General features: G+C 38.0%; 1 protein-coding gene across 5 annotated transcripts in view; it reads right to left on the reverse strand.

Moving 5' to 3' along the window:
* The window catches only part of LOC134340301 (epsilon-sarcoglycan-like), a 66,504-nt gene that overhangs the window by 21,933 nt on the left and 30,422 nt on the right, over nucleotides 1–14,149 (reverse strand). For 3 of the 5 annotated variants that reach the window (XM_063037368.1, XM_063037371.1, XM_063037367.1), the window contains exons 9-11: nucleotides 8,966–9,154; nucleotides 6,774–6,800; nucleotides 6,501–6,535 (exon numbers count right to left, since the gene is read on the reverse strand). In XM_063037368.1, the coding sequence (XP_062893438.1) occupies nucleotides 6,501–6,535; nucleotides 6,774–6,800; nucleotides 8,966–9,154 (251 nt within the window). Of the gene's footprint in view, nucleotides 1–1,004; nucleotides 3,103–4,148; nucleotides 4,398–6,500; nucleotides 6,536–6,773; nucleotides 6,801–8,965; nucleotides 9,155–14,149 lie in introns of those variants that run through there. The other 2 variants (XM_063037370.1, XM_063037369.1) reach the window with 2 other exon arrangements.

Below are 14,149 nucleotides of genomic sequence, written 5' to 3' on the forward strand. Positions count from 1 at the left end.
GTTGCTTGGTATTGATGTCAAAGTGGTAAATTGGATTCAACACTGGCTTTGTGGGAGAAGCTAGAAGGTGATAGTAGATGGCTGCCTCTCTGATTGGAGGCCAATGATGAGCGGTGTGTCACAGGGATCTGTGCTGAGTCTATTGTTGTTTGTCATCTATATCAATGATCTAGATGATAATGTGGTAAACTGGATCAGCAAGTTTGCAGATGACACCAAGAATGGGGTGTAGTTGACAGCGAGAAAAGCTATCAATGTTTGCAGGATGATTTGGACCAGCTGGAAAAATGGGCTGAAAAATGACAGATGGAATATAATGCAAACAAGTGTGAAGTGTTGCACTTTGGGAAGACAAACCAGGGTAGGTCTTACACAGTGAATGTTAGGACACTGAGGAGTGTGGTACAACAAGGGGATCTGTGAATACAGGCTGATAATTAATTGGAAGTGATGTCACAGGTAGATAGGGTTGCAAAGAAAGCTTTTGGCACATTGGTCTTCATAAATCACAGTATTCTATACAGGAGTTGGGATGTTACGTTGAAGTTGGAGAAGATATGGGTGAGGTCAAATTTTGAAATTTTGAGTGGTTTTGGTCACCTAACTACAGGAAATGTATCAATAAGATTGACAAAGTGCGGAGAAAATTTAGAATGGTATTGCTGGGACTTGAGGACCCAAGTTACGGGGTAAGGTTGAATAGGTTAGCACTTTTATCACTGGAGCATTGAAGAATGAGGAGAGATCTGATAGACGCGAAGACTAACTTCTTCACTCAGAGGGTGGTGTAAGTGGATGTGCTGGATGAGGATTTGAATGCAACATTTAAGAGAAGTTTGGATAAATACATGGAGGGGAGGCATATGGAGGGCTACGGTCCATGGGACTAGGCAGAATAACTGTTCGGCACAGATTAGATGTGACAAAGGGCTTGTGTGTATGCTGTAGTGCTCTTTGACTCTGGTATTACAACAAACATGGCAGGGTTCTTTTACCTTCTTTAATCATATTACATTCTTAAGAATCCATAACCATTGCACATTGTAGAATTCCATTTTCATCAGACACAGAATGTGACAAAAAAAGGACAAACATTCTGAAAACAATTGGAACCTGTTTTCTTATACACTGGTAGAATATGGCTTTGGAGCTCATACAGTTTCTATTCTTAAAATAACATCTATAGTAGCACTGAGTGATATCTCGGAAATTCCGGAAATGAAAGAAGAAAACCAGTGCCTATTCAATGGATATCATAGATTTATTAAAGAAATAGAATGTGCCATGTTCTTGCTCTAAATACAGTATGCCAAGAAAGATGTTTTCTTTCAATGATTTCTGTAACGCATTGTACAAAATCTGCTACTCCAGAGCCTTATCCCAGTGAGCTGATGTTACCTTGTAATTCAAAGTCAATATATTCACCTGATATAAGAACAGCATGTGCCACAACAATAGCATTCAATGTCAGAAGCCCGCAGTAATTGAAAGACTGCTGGTTTTCTGTACATTGCCAAATTTTTGACTCCAATTATAAAGATTTAGGGCTTCTTGCAGAATCTGAAGACCAAAGCAAAAGATGAGAACTACAATGAGGTTAATTAGTTTTATATGAATATAGATGGCATCCAGGATAAAAATATTTCTGTTGTATCTGTTTCCACTACTGCACCTGCTGTATTTGAACAAATGCTCATCTCATCTTCATGAGTAGTATAAATTACTGCTGGTACCTCAGGGTTCTAACTGTAGAACTGGAATAGCCCAGTACTCATGAGTTATGACAGCACCAGTAACATTATACTGTTGTATATTTAACTATATGTAGTATATTCACTTACGTCAACTTGTACATCTACAGAATACTTTTTAAAAATCTGTTAATATTATTTTATGCGCTCTATGTGATATACGTACTTGTATATATATATATATATATATATATAGTATGTGTTTTTGCATCTTGGTCCCTAAGGAACATTGTTTTGTTTAGCTGTTTACATGTGAACGGTTGAATGACAATAAACGATAACTTGAACTTGAAACATATAAATTCAGATTAATTGTTAATCTTCCACACCTACTATTAAAAAAACAATGCCAAAGAGTTGGAGCCAGCCATCACATTCATCATCTATTGTCTTTCTGTTTTTAAAAAGTGTAGAAACAGTTAACACCTTAAGGTAATGAAGGTAAGTGTGAAATAACCCATAAATGTATATTTTTAAGAACTATTCTTTTCCAGTTGACTTTGCTCTGTTCAACAAAGTGAAGACATGCCATTCTTATACTGAAATGACTTATCATGGAACAAGGATTTTTTCACATGAATTGAAATTCATATAAAACTATTTTGTATTTGTGAATCATAGATCTCATGATACACATACATTTATAGAAAGTCTAAGTAAATTTAATCTACTCTAGTAGAAATGCCAAAAAATGCTGCTTTGATATGAAATACTAATGCATTTTGTAACATATTTTACTTTTCAGTAATGTGAAGAAAAATGCTTACGCCATCACAGTGCTCATTCTCTAACATCATTAACACAAGCTGAGTTCTTGAGTTTCTTAAAAAGTCTGAACAAAATTCAAGAGATTAATATATAGCTATAATAATTACATGCCACAGAATAACTTGAGAAAAGATAAAACATCTATTCCATTTTGAAATTCAGATGAATTTCATAAACCACTTAATCTTTGTTCAGTTTATTTTGGTGAAAAACTGCTGCACTAATAATTCCTCATTTCAGTTATAAAGCATGTAAAATTATAAAATGCTTCTCACATTGCACTTAAAATTAAATGATATCACTTTCTATGTATATGATAATGTACCAATGAAAGCCTTTTGCAGCTTGGTGGTCATTTTGCAACGCATTCATTAGATGAAAAGCATAATTGTACTTCTTTGTTTATCAGTCTAAGTTGCTTAGAATTAAATATGTACATGTTAATAATAATTATAAGATGCATTGTTAAAAAGCAGTAACATAAGGCATAGTTTACATGTGTTTTCAAAATATGGAAAATATCATATTTTGTCTAGGCGTAATTAGCATCCAGTCAGAAATCTTGGTTTAAGACTTTATTTACCTAATTGAAAAGAAACATCTTTAAGCTTCAACAGATCCATCCTTAATAAAAGTTGTGAAACATTGGCCTAAAATTTCTAACAAGCAGCTTACCTACTTAACCATCCATTGAATGGGTCCCATAGTGCAATTTCTTTCAGAAACCCAGTTGGAATCATAGAGTTATACAGCACATAAACAATCCCTTTGGCCTAACCCATCCACCCAATCTAGATGACATCTGCGTTAATCCAATTTTCCAGCATTTGCCTCAAATCCCTCTATTCCTTTCTGATCCATGTACCTGTCCAAATTCATTTAAATACTGTGATTGTACCTGCCTCTACCACCTCCACTGTCAGCTTGTTTCATATACCTACCACCTTCTGTGTGAAAACATTTGTCTCTCAGATTTCCCTTTAAATATCTCCCCTATCACCTTAAGCCTACGTTCTCAAGTTTTAGACTCTTTTACCATTCAAAAAAGACTGTGACTTTCTATGCTCCTCTATAATGGGATCCCTTAGCCTCAAGTGCTCCAGTGAGAATAATCCCAGTCTATGTAACCTCTCCTTGTAATTAATGCTTTCCATTTCAGGCAACATCCTGGTGAATCTCTTTGGCACTCTTTCTAACACTACCTAATTTTTTCTGTAGTGCGGTGACCAGGCAATATTCAAAGTGTGCTCTAACCAATGTTCTGAGCAAGATTCTGACCGATTGAAGTCTTCAAAATAAAATTATAACCCTAACCATAGAACTGCTTTGAAGGCTCGAATCAAGTCAGAACAGGCTTCCTGGAAGAAATTGCACCATTGGACCCACTCAAGAGAAAGTTAAGCAACTCTCAAGGCAGAAAAAGTTATCAGTGGTTTAATGTTTTTAAATGTCTCACAAACATCCACAATCCTGTAAACCATTCAAAAGCTATTAACAAAATGCTTTCAATTTTTTAACTATAGACACTTAGAAACATGAGCAATCAAAAGATTCAAATAAACTCTTCAAAAATATTACTTAAGTTATAAATTAACTTATACTTTTCCCTTACATTCATTCGCCAACATTCAAACGAATGGGTTTGACGTTCCTCTACCTGCTTAGACCTCAGAAATATTAGGTAGAGGAACAGTTGAAGCTCGTGTTGTATCATCTGACTCTGGCATTGGAGTGCAGTGATCTTGTCAGCGTAGAGCAACCATGCAGAAATTCTGCACTTTTGCTTCAGGCAAGATGGGAATCCCAAACTTGTGGGCAGTCAGAAGGTAAATAACAATTTTGCATGGCAGCGCAGACAATTTAAGCAGAAGATTTGAACTATCAGTTATAGAGAAATGTAAATCATGTCATTATTCAGTCATGGTGGAATATGTAGAGAAAGCAATGTGATAGGGTTTAGAACGAGATTGTATTATACCAGAATGGTCTATTTTTAAATGGCATGAACGTTTCTGGCACACATCATAAATAAATCAGGATAGATTTAATGATGGAGGTCATTTTGCTCATTGAATCTGTGGCGATCAATAAAGAACCACCCAGCAGTTGTATAATTGTAGCAAAGATAAACAGTAATTGGTTTTTGCCATTCTTAGTATCCATGCAAGTCCAAGTACCTTTTAAATGTGATGAGAATTTTTTTCCTTCTACCACACTTAATCAGTGAAAAATGATCTGAATACCATACAACATTTTAAGATCTTACCAATTTAGATAAAAGGATCAATGTATTATCATACAAGATAAATTTCCTCAAATTAAAATGATGAACAAGCTTTAATGAAAACGACTTTAAAAATGCAGCAACAGGCCAAAGATTAAAGACTGTGGGCCCAGTGAGGTGCAAAGTTCATTCAACAGGGCGAGGGATTAAACAATCTCAGAGGATAAACTGCAAAGGGTCAATAATTGCAGGAAAAAAGTAGCATTCTCTTTAGCTTTAAGTTATTTTTCAGCAGCTCAGACAAGAGGAGTGTGTATCAGGTCAGAGCCCCCAGCAACAAGTATACCCCCTTAGGTACTGCTGGGGGTGGAGAATAACCCATCAGATTACAGCAGCAGCCTCCAGGCTGGTGGCATCCCTGTAGCTGCCTCCGAGCCTTGACAGGGAAGAGTAAAGTCAGGCAGTGTGGTAGTTGTAGGGGACTCAATAGGTAGGAGGAAGAAAGGAGAATCTGTGGCACAAAAGACACCAGGATGGTGTGTTGCCTCTTGGGTTCTAGGGTCCATGAGCGGCTGCAGGATATTCTTAAGGGGAAGGGGTAACAGACAGAGGTTGTGGTGCAAATGACATAGGCAGAAAAAGGGAAGAGGTCCTACACAGTGAGTAGGTAGAGTTAAGAAAGAGGCGGAAGAAAAAGACCTCCAAGGTTGTAACCTCCAGGTCACTCCCTGTGCCACCGGCTAGTGCAGGTAGGAACAGGGTGATAGCACAGATGAATGAGTGGTTGCAGAGATGGTGCAGGGGACAGGGTTTCAAGTTCTTTGATTATTGGAACCTTATCTGTGAAAGGGGTGACCTGTACAAGACAGGTGCGTTGCACCTGAACCGGAGGGGAATCAATATCCTGGCCGGGAGGTTTGCTGATGCTACTCAGGAGAGTTTAAACTGGTTTTGCAGGAAGCTGGGATCCGGAGCCCCAGGTCAGTAAGAGAAGGATCCAACCAGAAGGTAAATATCAGGGAAAATATTGAAAGGCAAAATTGAAATAATGGGTATGATGGGTCGGATAGTTTGAAGTTTGCATATTTTAATGCTAGGAGTATTATGGGTGAAGGTGATGAACTTAGAGCATGGATCAGTACATGGAATTACAATGTTGTGATCATTACAGAGACTTGGTTGAGAGAGGGGCAGGAATGGGTGATTACAGACACTGAGCCCATTTAGGTAGAACTCAAGAATAGGAAGGGCGCATTAGAAATGTTGCACAGATGAAGCTTGCAATATAATTGATTGTAGTCCATTTGGGGGATGACCAAATTGAGGTATTAAAGGTAACGAAACAATTTGTCAAGTCAGATGGAAACTATTTCCTCTGGTGGGAAAATGTAGAGCAAGAATGCTTCAAGTTAGATCCAGGGAGTTCAAGGGTAAGGTCAATAAGCACTTCACCTGGTGGATATCTGGATTTCACCACAAATGGTAATTGAGACTCTGCCAATTAAAAACAAACTTTCAAACTGACACTGATACATTTTGTTAGTTAAGGTATTAAGGGATACAAAACCGATGTTTAAATAGAGTTAAACTATAGATCAGCCATGAACAAACTGAGTGATGGAACCTGCTCAAGGGACAAATAGCCAACTTCACTTTGTATATTTTGTTTACTTTCAAGCACATTAAATATTTAGCATATATTTTAAAACAATTGTATTTCAAACATTGTTATATAATTTAAGTACTGAAATACTAACCAACATCCTTTTGCTGTTGAGTCTTTGGCTGGGTTCTGCAAAGGACAAAATCATAAAGTGATGTGGTTATCACTCACTGGTGAATGATTGATTCTCTGTAGCAGTATCATACATTGAACTGTAGGTGGTGTCAATAACCTGTTTGCAGTGATTGCTGAACCACAAGATGGTTTTTTAAAATGTTTAAACCAAATTGACAATTGGATTTCCTAACAATTTAAATGTAGTAAACTAAATTTTAAAGTATTTTAATATGATAATAAGCAAAATTACCTGGGAGAAGGATCACTATGTGGTTCCCTGATGAGAAAAAATGAAAAAAAAATCATGAATAAACGATTAACTAACAGTTATGTAGATAAATAATTCAGTGATACATATTTATTTAATGAATATATTGCGAATAAACTTAGGATATTCCCACACAGACCAAAAAAAATCTAAAATGTCTCCTAGTGCCATGTTAAATTTCAATGCAAATATTTGTTGTTACTTTCCACAAGTGTGCATGAGAGGTGATGGTCTCCAGTTGGTTACAGTGCTGATCAGATTACCATGCTGAATAAATTAAGTGAATCATCAAAATGTGACAAAAGTTATTAAAGAAACAAAAGGAAGTATCACTTTAGGAATTTTTTTGCCAGTGGTCTTCTGAATTGTCCATTCTTTACCAGTGAAATGAAATGATGAACCTGTGCTATTTATTATACTGCAACATTTTTATTGTACTGGATAATGTTCTGATATAAAATATTAATTTTGCCTTTTTGTTCTAGGGCAAATTTATAATTTATGTTCAAAAGCCCACTATAACGTAATACAGGAATGTATATTCTCAATAAAGTACATTTGTAATTATTTATTAATTTCTGATGACATATTATGATTACTTTTATTTGTAACCATTGTAAATGTATAAGTTACTTAATGTTATGTATGTGTTTTACAGTAATAAGCATAAATATAATTTACGACGTGATAAAATCCTCATCTAAAACATCAGTTCTTTGACTATTCGAATGCAACAATACAACACAACCATTTTCTTTAAATGAAAAATATTACGTCTTTAAGAGCAGAAAGCATTTTCCATGTTCCATTCTCACATGTGTTTTGGTCGCCCATTGGATTTCCAAATCAAGCAGTGATGGCTTCCTAACAAACTTTTGACTGCTTGCGATTGCTACCAATTCCAACTGGAGCTGCAAGTGTTCAACAATTGCAGATCTTTTCCTTCTTGTGAACACACTGTGAAATGCAAATAACAGCCTTGCTGATCACCTTTACTTGGCAGAAGTGGGGCTTCCTCTCATTTTGATGGGAAATCAGTCAGATTCTGCCACAGATTAAATTTAAGAACCCATTGATTTCAACAAGGATAGTAGCGCAAAGAATTGGAAGCAAAGGGGAAGATAAGCTACTGCTTAAAAAATACTCTGCTCTAGATTGATACTTAAAATTATTTATATTGTCTTTCAAGTTAATCTTATACATTAGGGATGAGGAGGAACTAGCACAGAAGAGGAGTTGGGGCCTGGGGTATATCAGCCATCATTCACCAGAATTCCCTTGTTAATTCTCTCTGCTCTATCTCCCTATATACACTTAGTGGATAGGAGGTACCTAATAAAGTGGCCACTGAGTGTATTCCTGTACATTCATGGACTGAAAACTGTTGTGCGTGAAAATCCCAAACCAGCAGTTTCTGAGATACTCACACCACCCCATCTGACACCAACAATCAGTCCACAGTCAAAGTCACTTAGATCACATTTATTCCCCATTCTGATGTTTGGTCTGAACAACAACTGAACCTCTTAACCATGTCTACATGCTTTCATGCATTGAGTTGGTGCCACATAATTGGCAGATGAGATATTTGCATTAATGAGCAGATGTACAGGTGTACCTAATAAAGTGGCCACTCTAAGCACTTTCCTCTGACACCAATTGCCTTTTTTTTTTGGCCTAATATCTATATGGTGTGAAGTCAGATACTGGTATTATTTTTACAATGTTGAACACACTTCACTTTTATGAATGCTAATTTCTGTTGTTTACTGTAGTGTAACTATAATCTGGAGTCAAAATAAACTATCAAAGTTCTTGCATATATCATAAATAAGTTTTAATGTTTTAAATATCAATAGATTGAGAATGCTTCTGTCTTTTCCTAATCATAGTAGCTGGTTACCTGAAACACCAAATATGCACTCACAGTACACTTTGCAATTAAATTAATTTTTAGTTACATTTGGCAGTCCAGTTTAGCTTATGAATGTCATCAAGGTGCTTATTTAATTCTAACCTTTTGATCTGAAAAAAATTAAAAGATACACCTTCATTCAGCAAACACAATAAAAATCTATGTTCGATATATACAACGAAGAAGATGTATACATTGATTCTTTACAATACGTTGCGTATTTCATTGCCATTACATATTGTGAATAATTAGAACTTACTGTTGGTCCAAAATAAGAGGAACTCTGGATGTATCAGAATTAAAAGGGAGTCGAGGAGGTGCCCTTTCTCCAGTCCTTGCATTAAACATGGGGAGAGTGGACAGAGGCCGCAAGCCAGCCCTGCTCTTAGCCAGATTCCTGAGTTCACTGGTATTATCTTGAATTGAATGGTGATGGACAAGTTGAATACTGAAAAGAAAAGACAAAAGTTAAATAATCATTAATTTTATTTTCCTGGACAGAAGATCTACAGTTTTCATTGGTGGAACAGGAATCCCAGTCAGCTGAGCCTGACCTCCTTGAAGTTTCTGAAGTTAGCAAACACATCTATTAATATTATTTTATGTGCTGTATGTGATGTATGTACTGTGTTTTGCATCTTGGTTCCTGAGAAAGGGTGTTTTGTTTACCTGCTGTATACATGTGTACAGCGGAAGGACAATAAACTAAAAACTTCTCCTTGAACTTTAACTTGAACATAGCTCCAGCAAAAATTCAGGTCAATATGGTAGTTTGGGGGAGGACGTAGGTGGTGGAGTGGTTGGATATATAAGACATGGTGTTGGATTGTTATGTAGCCGGCAAAGTCTGCTATAAAGTAATGAGGAATTTGAAAATTGTCTTCCTTGTAAAATTATCTTTGAGAATCTATCAGAGAATTATTTATAATGTTATTATACTCATTCACCCACTTTCATGGAACATAGAACAATACAACGCAGTTACAGGCCTCCGGCCCACGATGTTGTGCTGATCTTTTAACCAAGATCAATCTAACGCTTTGCTCCCACATAGCCCTCCATTTTTCTTTCATCCATGTGCCTACCTGAGAGTGTCTTAAATGTCCCTAATGTATCTTCCTTGACTACCACCCCTGCAGTGAATTCTATGCGCTCATCATTCTCGGTGTATAAAAAAAAACTACCTCTGACATACCCCTTTCCCCCATACATTCCTCCAATTTCTTTAAAATTATGCTTTCTTGTGTTGGCTATTTCCGTCCTGGGAAAAAGTTGCTGGCTCTCCACTCTATGTCTCTTACCTTGTATACCTCTGTGAAGCCACCTCTCATTCTCCTTCACTCCAAAGTGAAAAGCCCTAGCTTGCTCATCCTATCCTCATAAGATTTGTTCTCTAATCCAGACAGCATCCTGATAAATTTGCTCTGCACCCTCTCTAAAGCTTCCACATCCTTCCTATAATGAAGCAACCAGAACTGAACACAATACTTCAAGTATGGTCTAACCAGAGTTTCACAGAGCTGAATATTACCTCGTGGCTCTTGAACTCAAGTCCAGAACTAATGAAGGCCAACATACCAATACAGTACCTTCTTAACCTCCTAACAACATGTGTGGTAGCTATAGTGATGGACACAACATCCCTCTGTTCCTCCATTAACCCTGTCATCTATATTCAAGTTTGAATTTCCAAAGTGTATCACTTCACATTTTCCAGATTGAACTCCATCTGCCACTTTTCAGCCCAACTCTGCATCCTGTCAATGTCCTGTTGTAATGTTTGACAACCTTCTACACTTATTTAAATATCAAATGCAAAAATGTGCAATTCTACACATTAATTATGAGACTATTAACCTATAAATTTGAGAGATTTTATATATCAAATTTTATGAGTCATTTCCATGTTGATATAACTTATTTCCAGCATAACTATAAAATGATTCAAAACAATTGGAAAGATTTGCCAGGGGGAGCATTTAACAATTCTTCAAACCATGGTCATTTAAAGTGATTCCTGTGACTAAAATTATGAGTGTGAGATCTTATTCTTAAACAAAAAAATGAAGATTTGTAAGAGGTTAAGTTAAAATAAGGTTAAATGAGAAGAAGAATGCTGCAGTTTAACCTTGTATTATTCTTGACTGTTGAGTCTAAAAGTTGTGGGTTTAAATCACATTCCAAAGATTTAAGCACACAACCTTTGTTGACATCCAAGAAAAGACTGAGAGATTGCTCCATTGATCTCAAATGTTGGATAATACATTAAAGCGAAAACTTATTTGTTTATTGATTTGCATGTAGAAGACTCCACGGAGAGCAGGACTGGAATCTTAAGAAATACTTATTCTTCTAATCAATTTCTCCAAATAGTAATTGTTGATTTGTCTGGGACTTTTTAAAAAATTAGTTGTGAATTGGCTGTTGCTTCAAGGAATATCAAATACCAGCGACTACATTTTCAAAAAAAAAATTGACTTCAGAAGATATATGGTCTTCTGGGATAGCTACCCTGAGCAAAAGATGGCATCATCATTACTACTTAGTACACAAGCTGAGAATGGGGGGTATAAATCAAGGCACAGATTAAGAAAGATGTCAAGATATTTACTAAACATGAGGAAATCTGCAGATGCTGGAAATTCAAGCAACGCACACAAAATGCTGGTGGAACGCAACAAGCCAGACAGCATCCATAGGAAGAAGCACAGTCGGCTGAGACCCTTCGTCAGGACTAACTGAAAGAAGAGATAGTAAGAGATTTGAAAGTGGGAGGGGGAGGGGGAGATCCGAAATGATAGGAGAAGACAGGAGGGGGAGGGATAAAGCTAAGAGCTGGAAAGTTGATTGGCAAAAGGGATACAAGGCTGGAGAAGGAAGAGGATCATGGAACGGGAGGCCGAGGGAGAAAGAAAGGGGGAGGGGAGTGCCAGAGGAAGATGGAGAGCAGGCAAGGAGCAATTGTAAGAGGGACAGAGAAAAAAGAGAGAGAAAAAAAGGGAAAAAATAATAAATAAATAAGGGATGGGGTAAGAATGGGAGGAGGGTCATTAATGGAAGTTAGAGAAGTCAATGTTCATGCCATCAGGTTGGAGGCTACCTAGACGGAATATAAAGTGTTGTTCCTCCAACCTGAGTGTGGCTTCATCTTTACAGTAGTGGAGGCCATGGATAGACATATCAGAATGGGAATGGGATGTGGAATTAAAATGTGTGGCCACTGGGAGGTCCTGCTTTCTCTGGCGGACAGAGCGTAGGTGTTCAGCGAAATGGTCTCCCAGTCTGCGTTGGGTCTCAGCAATATATAGAAGGCCACATCAGGAGCACTGGACGCAGTATATCACACCAGCTGACTCACAGGTGAAGTGTCGCCTCACCTGGAACGACTGTCTGGGGCCCTGAATGGTGGTGAGGGAGGAAGTGTAAGGGCATGTGTAGCACTTGTTCTGCTTACAAGGATAAGTGCTGGGAGGGAGATTGGTGGGATGGGATGGGGGGGGACGTATGGACAAGGGAGTCGCGTAAGGAGCGATCCCTGTGGAAAGCAGAAGGGGGGGTGTGGGAAAGATGTGCTTGGTGGTGGGATCCCGTTAGAGGTGGTGGATGTTATGGAGAATTATATGTTGGACCCGGAGGCTGGTGGGGTGGTAGGTGAGGACCAGGGGAACCCTATCCCTAGTGGGGTGGCGGGAGGATGGAGTGAGAGCAGATGTGCGTGAAATGGGAGAGATGCGTTTGAGAGCAGAGTTGATGGTGGAGGAAAGGAATCCCCTTTCTTTGTAAAAGGAAGACATCTCCTCCGTCCAGGAATGAAAGGCCTCATCCTGAGAGCAGATGCGACTGAGACAGAGGAATTGCGAGAAGGGGATGGCATTTTTGCAAGAGACAGGGTGGGAAGAGGAATAGTCCAGGTAGCTGTGAGAGTCACCAGCATTTTGTGTGAAGATATTTACCAGCAAGTTTACACAATGCCAAATATTGGCCATCATTATGTAATATACTCGATCTCTCTCAATTTAAAACATTGCATTTTATAGCTCAAGTTGTGATTGTGAACATTGGAAATTATATTCAAACCACAGTTTGCATCGAAACCTTTGGAACACTGATAGTTATGCATCAGAAAGCAAACACCAGGTGGCATGATGTAGCTGAATTATATAGTTTTCTACTGAGGCACCCCATCACTTCATATTGTGTGTATGCCTGACAACCTCAAATGTATTTGATTTAAAATATTGTAGATAAAACAAAGAAAAAGACACAGACTAAAATGAACCCCCTTCTCTTTTTGAGAAGGCTGAATTGCATTTTCTTGTCTGTAAGAGTATCAGTGTAGAAGAGGAAATTGTATCCAGGGAGATTGCAAAGCTTTGTGTTAATACCATTCTAGTGCATTCTTACTCATCACATAAACAGGATCATTCGGAAACAATAGCTATTAAGTTTCTATGTAATCCTAATTTTCAGCATCCCACCATCTGCCCTGTTATTTCAACTCCTTCTACTATCTGAATGGAAGAATACCTCCGACCATCTGTTTGATACATTCTCTGAAGATAGGGTGAAACTTAACTGCATCACCTCTGCCTGACACTTCCACTGTTTAATTGTGGTTCATTTTGTCATAGCCCAGATGGCATCGGCCCTTTCTGACATTAAACATTTTATCTTCAGCTTTTGATTTTTGATTATAGCAGTGTGGTTATACTGTGTTTAAGGTAGAGTGTGTAAGATGGGTTGAAACCATAGGTATAATCACAGCAAAATAAAGTAAATTTAAGAATACCTCTTGCAGCCAGCATTGCAGTCTCTTGTGTCTCCACTGCAACATGTACTGCTATTCTATAATAATAACTACAGGAGTTGAAACTCTGAAGACTTAAGACCATAAGACATAGGAGCAGGAATAAACCATTTGGCCCTTTGAGTCTGCTCCACCATTCAATCATGTCTGATCCTTTTTTTCCCCTCCTCACCCCCACTCCCCAGCCTTCTCCCTGTAACCGTTGATGTTGTGTCTAATCAAGAACCTATCAATCTCTGTCTTAAATACACCCAATGACCTGGCCTCCACAGCTGCCTATGGTAACAAATTCCACAAATTCTCCACCATTTGGCTAAAGAAATTTCTCCACATCTCTGTTTTAAATGGGCGCCTGTCTATCCTGAGGCTGTCCTAGACTCCCCCACCATGGAAAACATACTTTCCATATCAACTCTGTCTATGTATGTCAACATTCGAAAGGTTTCAATGAGCTCCCCCCCTCATCCTTCTAAATTCCAGCGGGCCCCCCTCATCCTTCTAAATTCCAGCGGGTATAGACCCAGAACCATCAAATATTCCTCATATGATAACCCGTTCATTCCCGGAATCATCCTTCTGAACTTCATCTGAACCCTCTCCAATGCCAGCACGTATTTTCGTAGATAAAGAGCCCAA

This window comes from Mobula hypostoma, chromosome X1 (genome assembly GCF_963921235.1).
Source record: "Mobula hypostoma chromosome X1, sMobHyp1.1, whole genome shotgun sequence".
Taxonomy (NCBI): Eukaryota; Metazoa; Chordata; class Chondrichthyes; order Myliobatiformes; family Myliobatidae; genus Mobula; species Mobula hypostoma.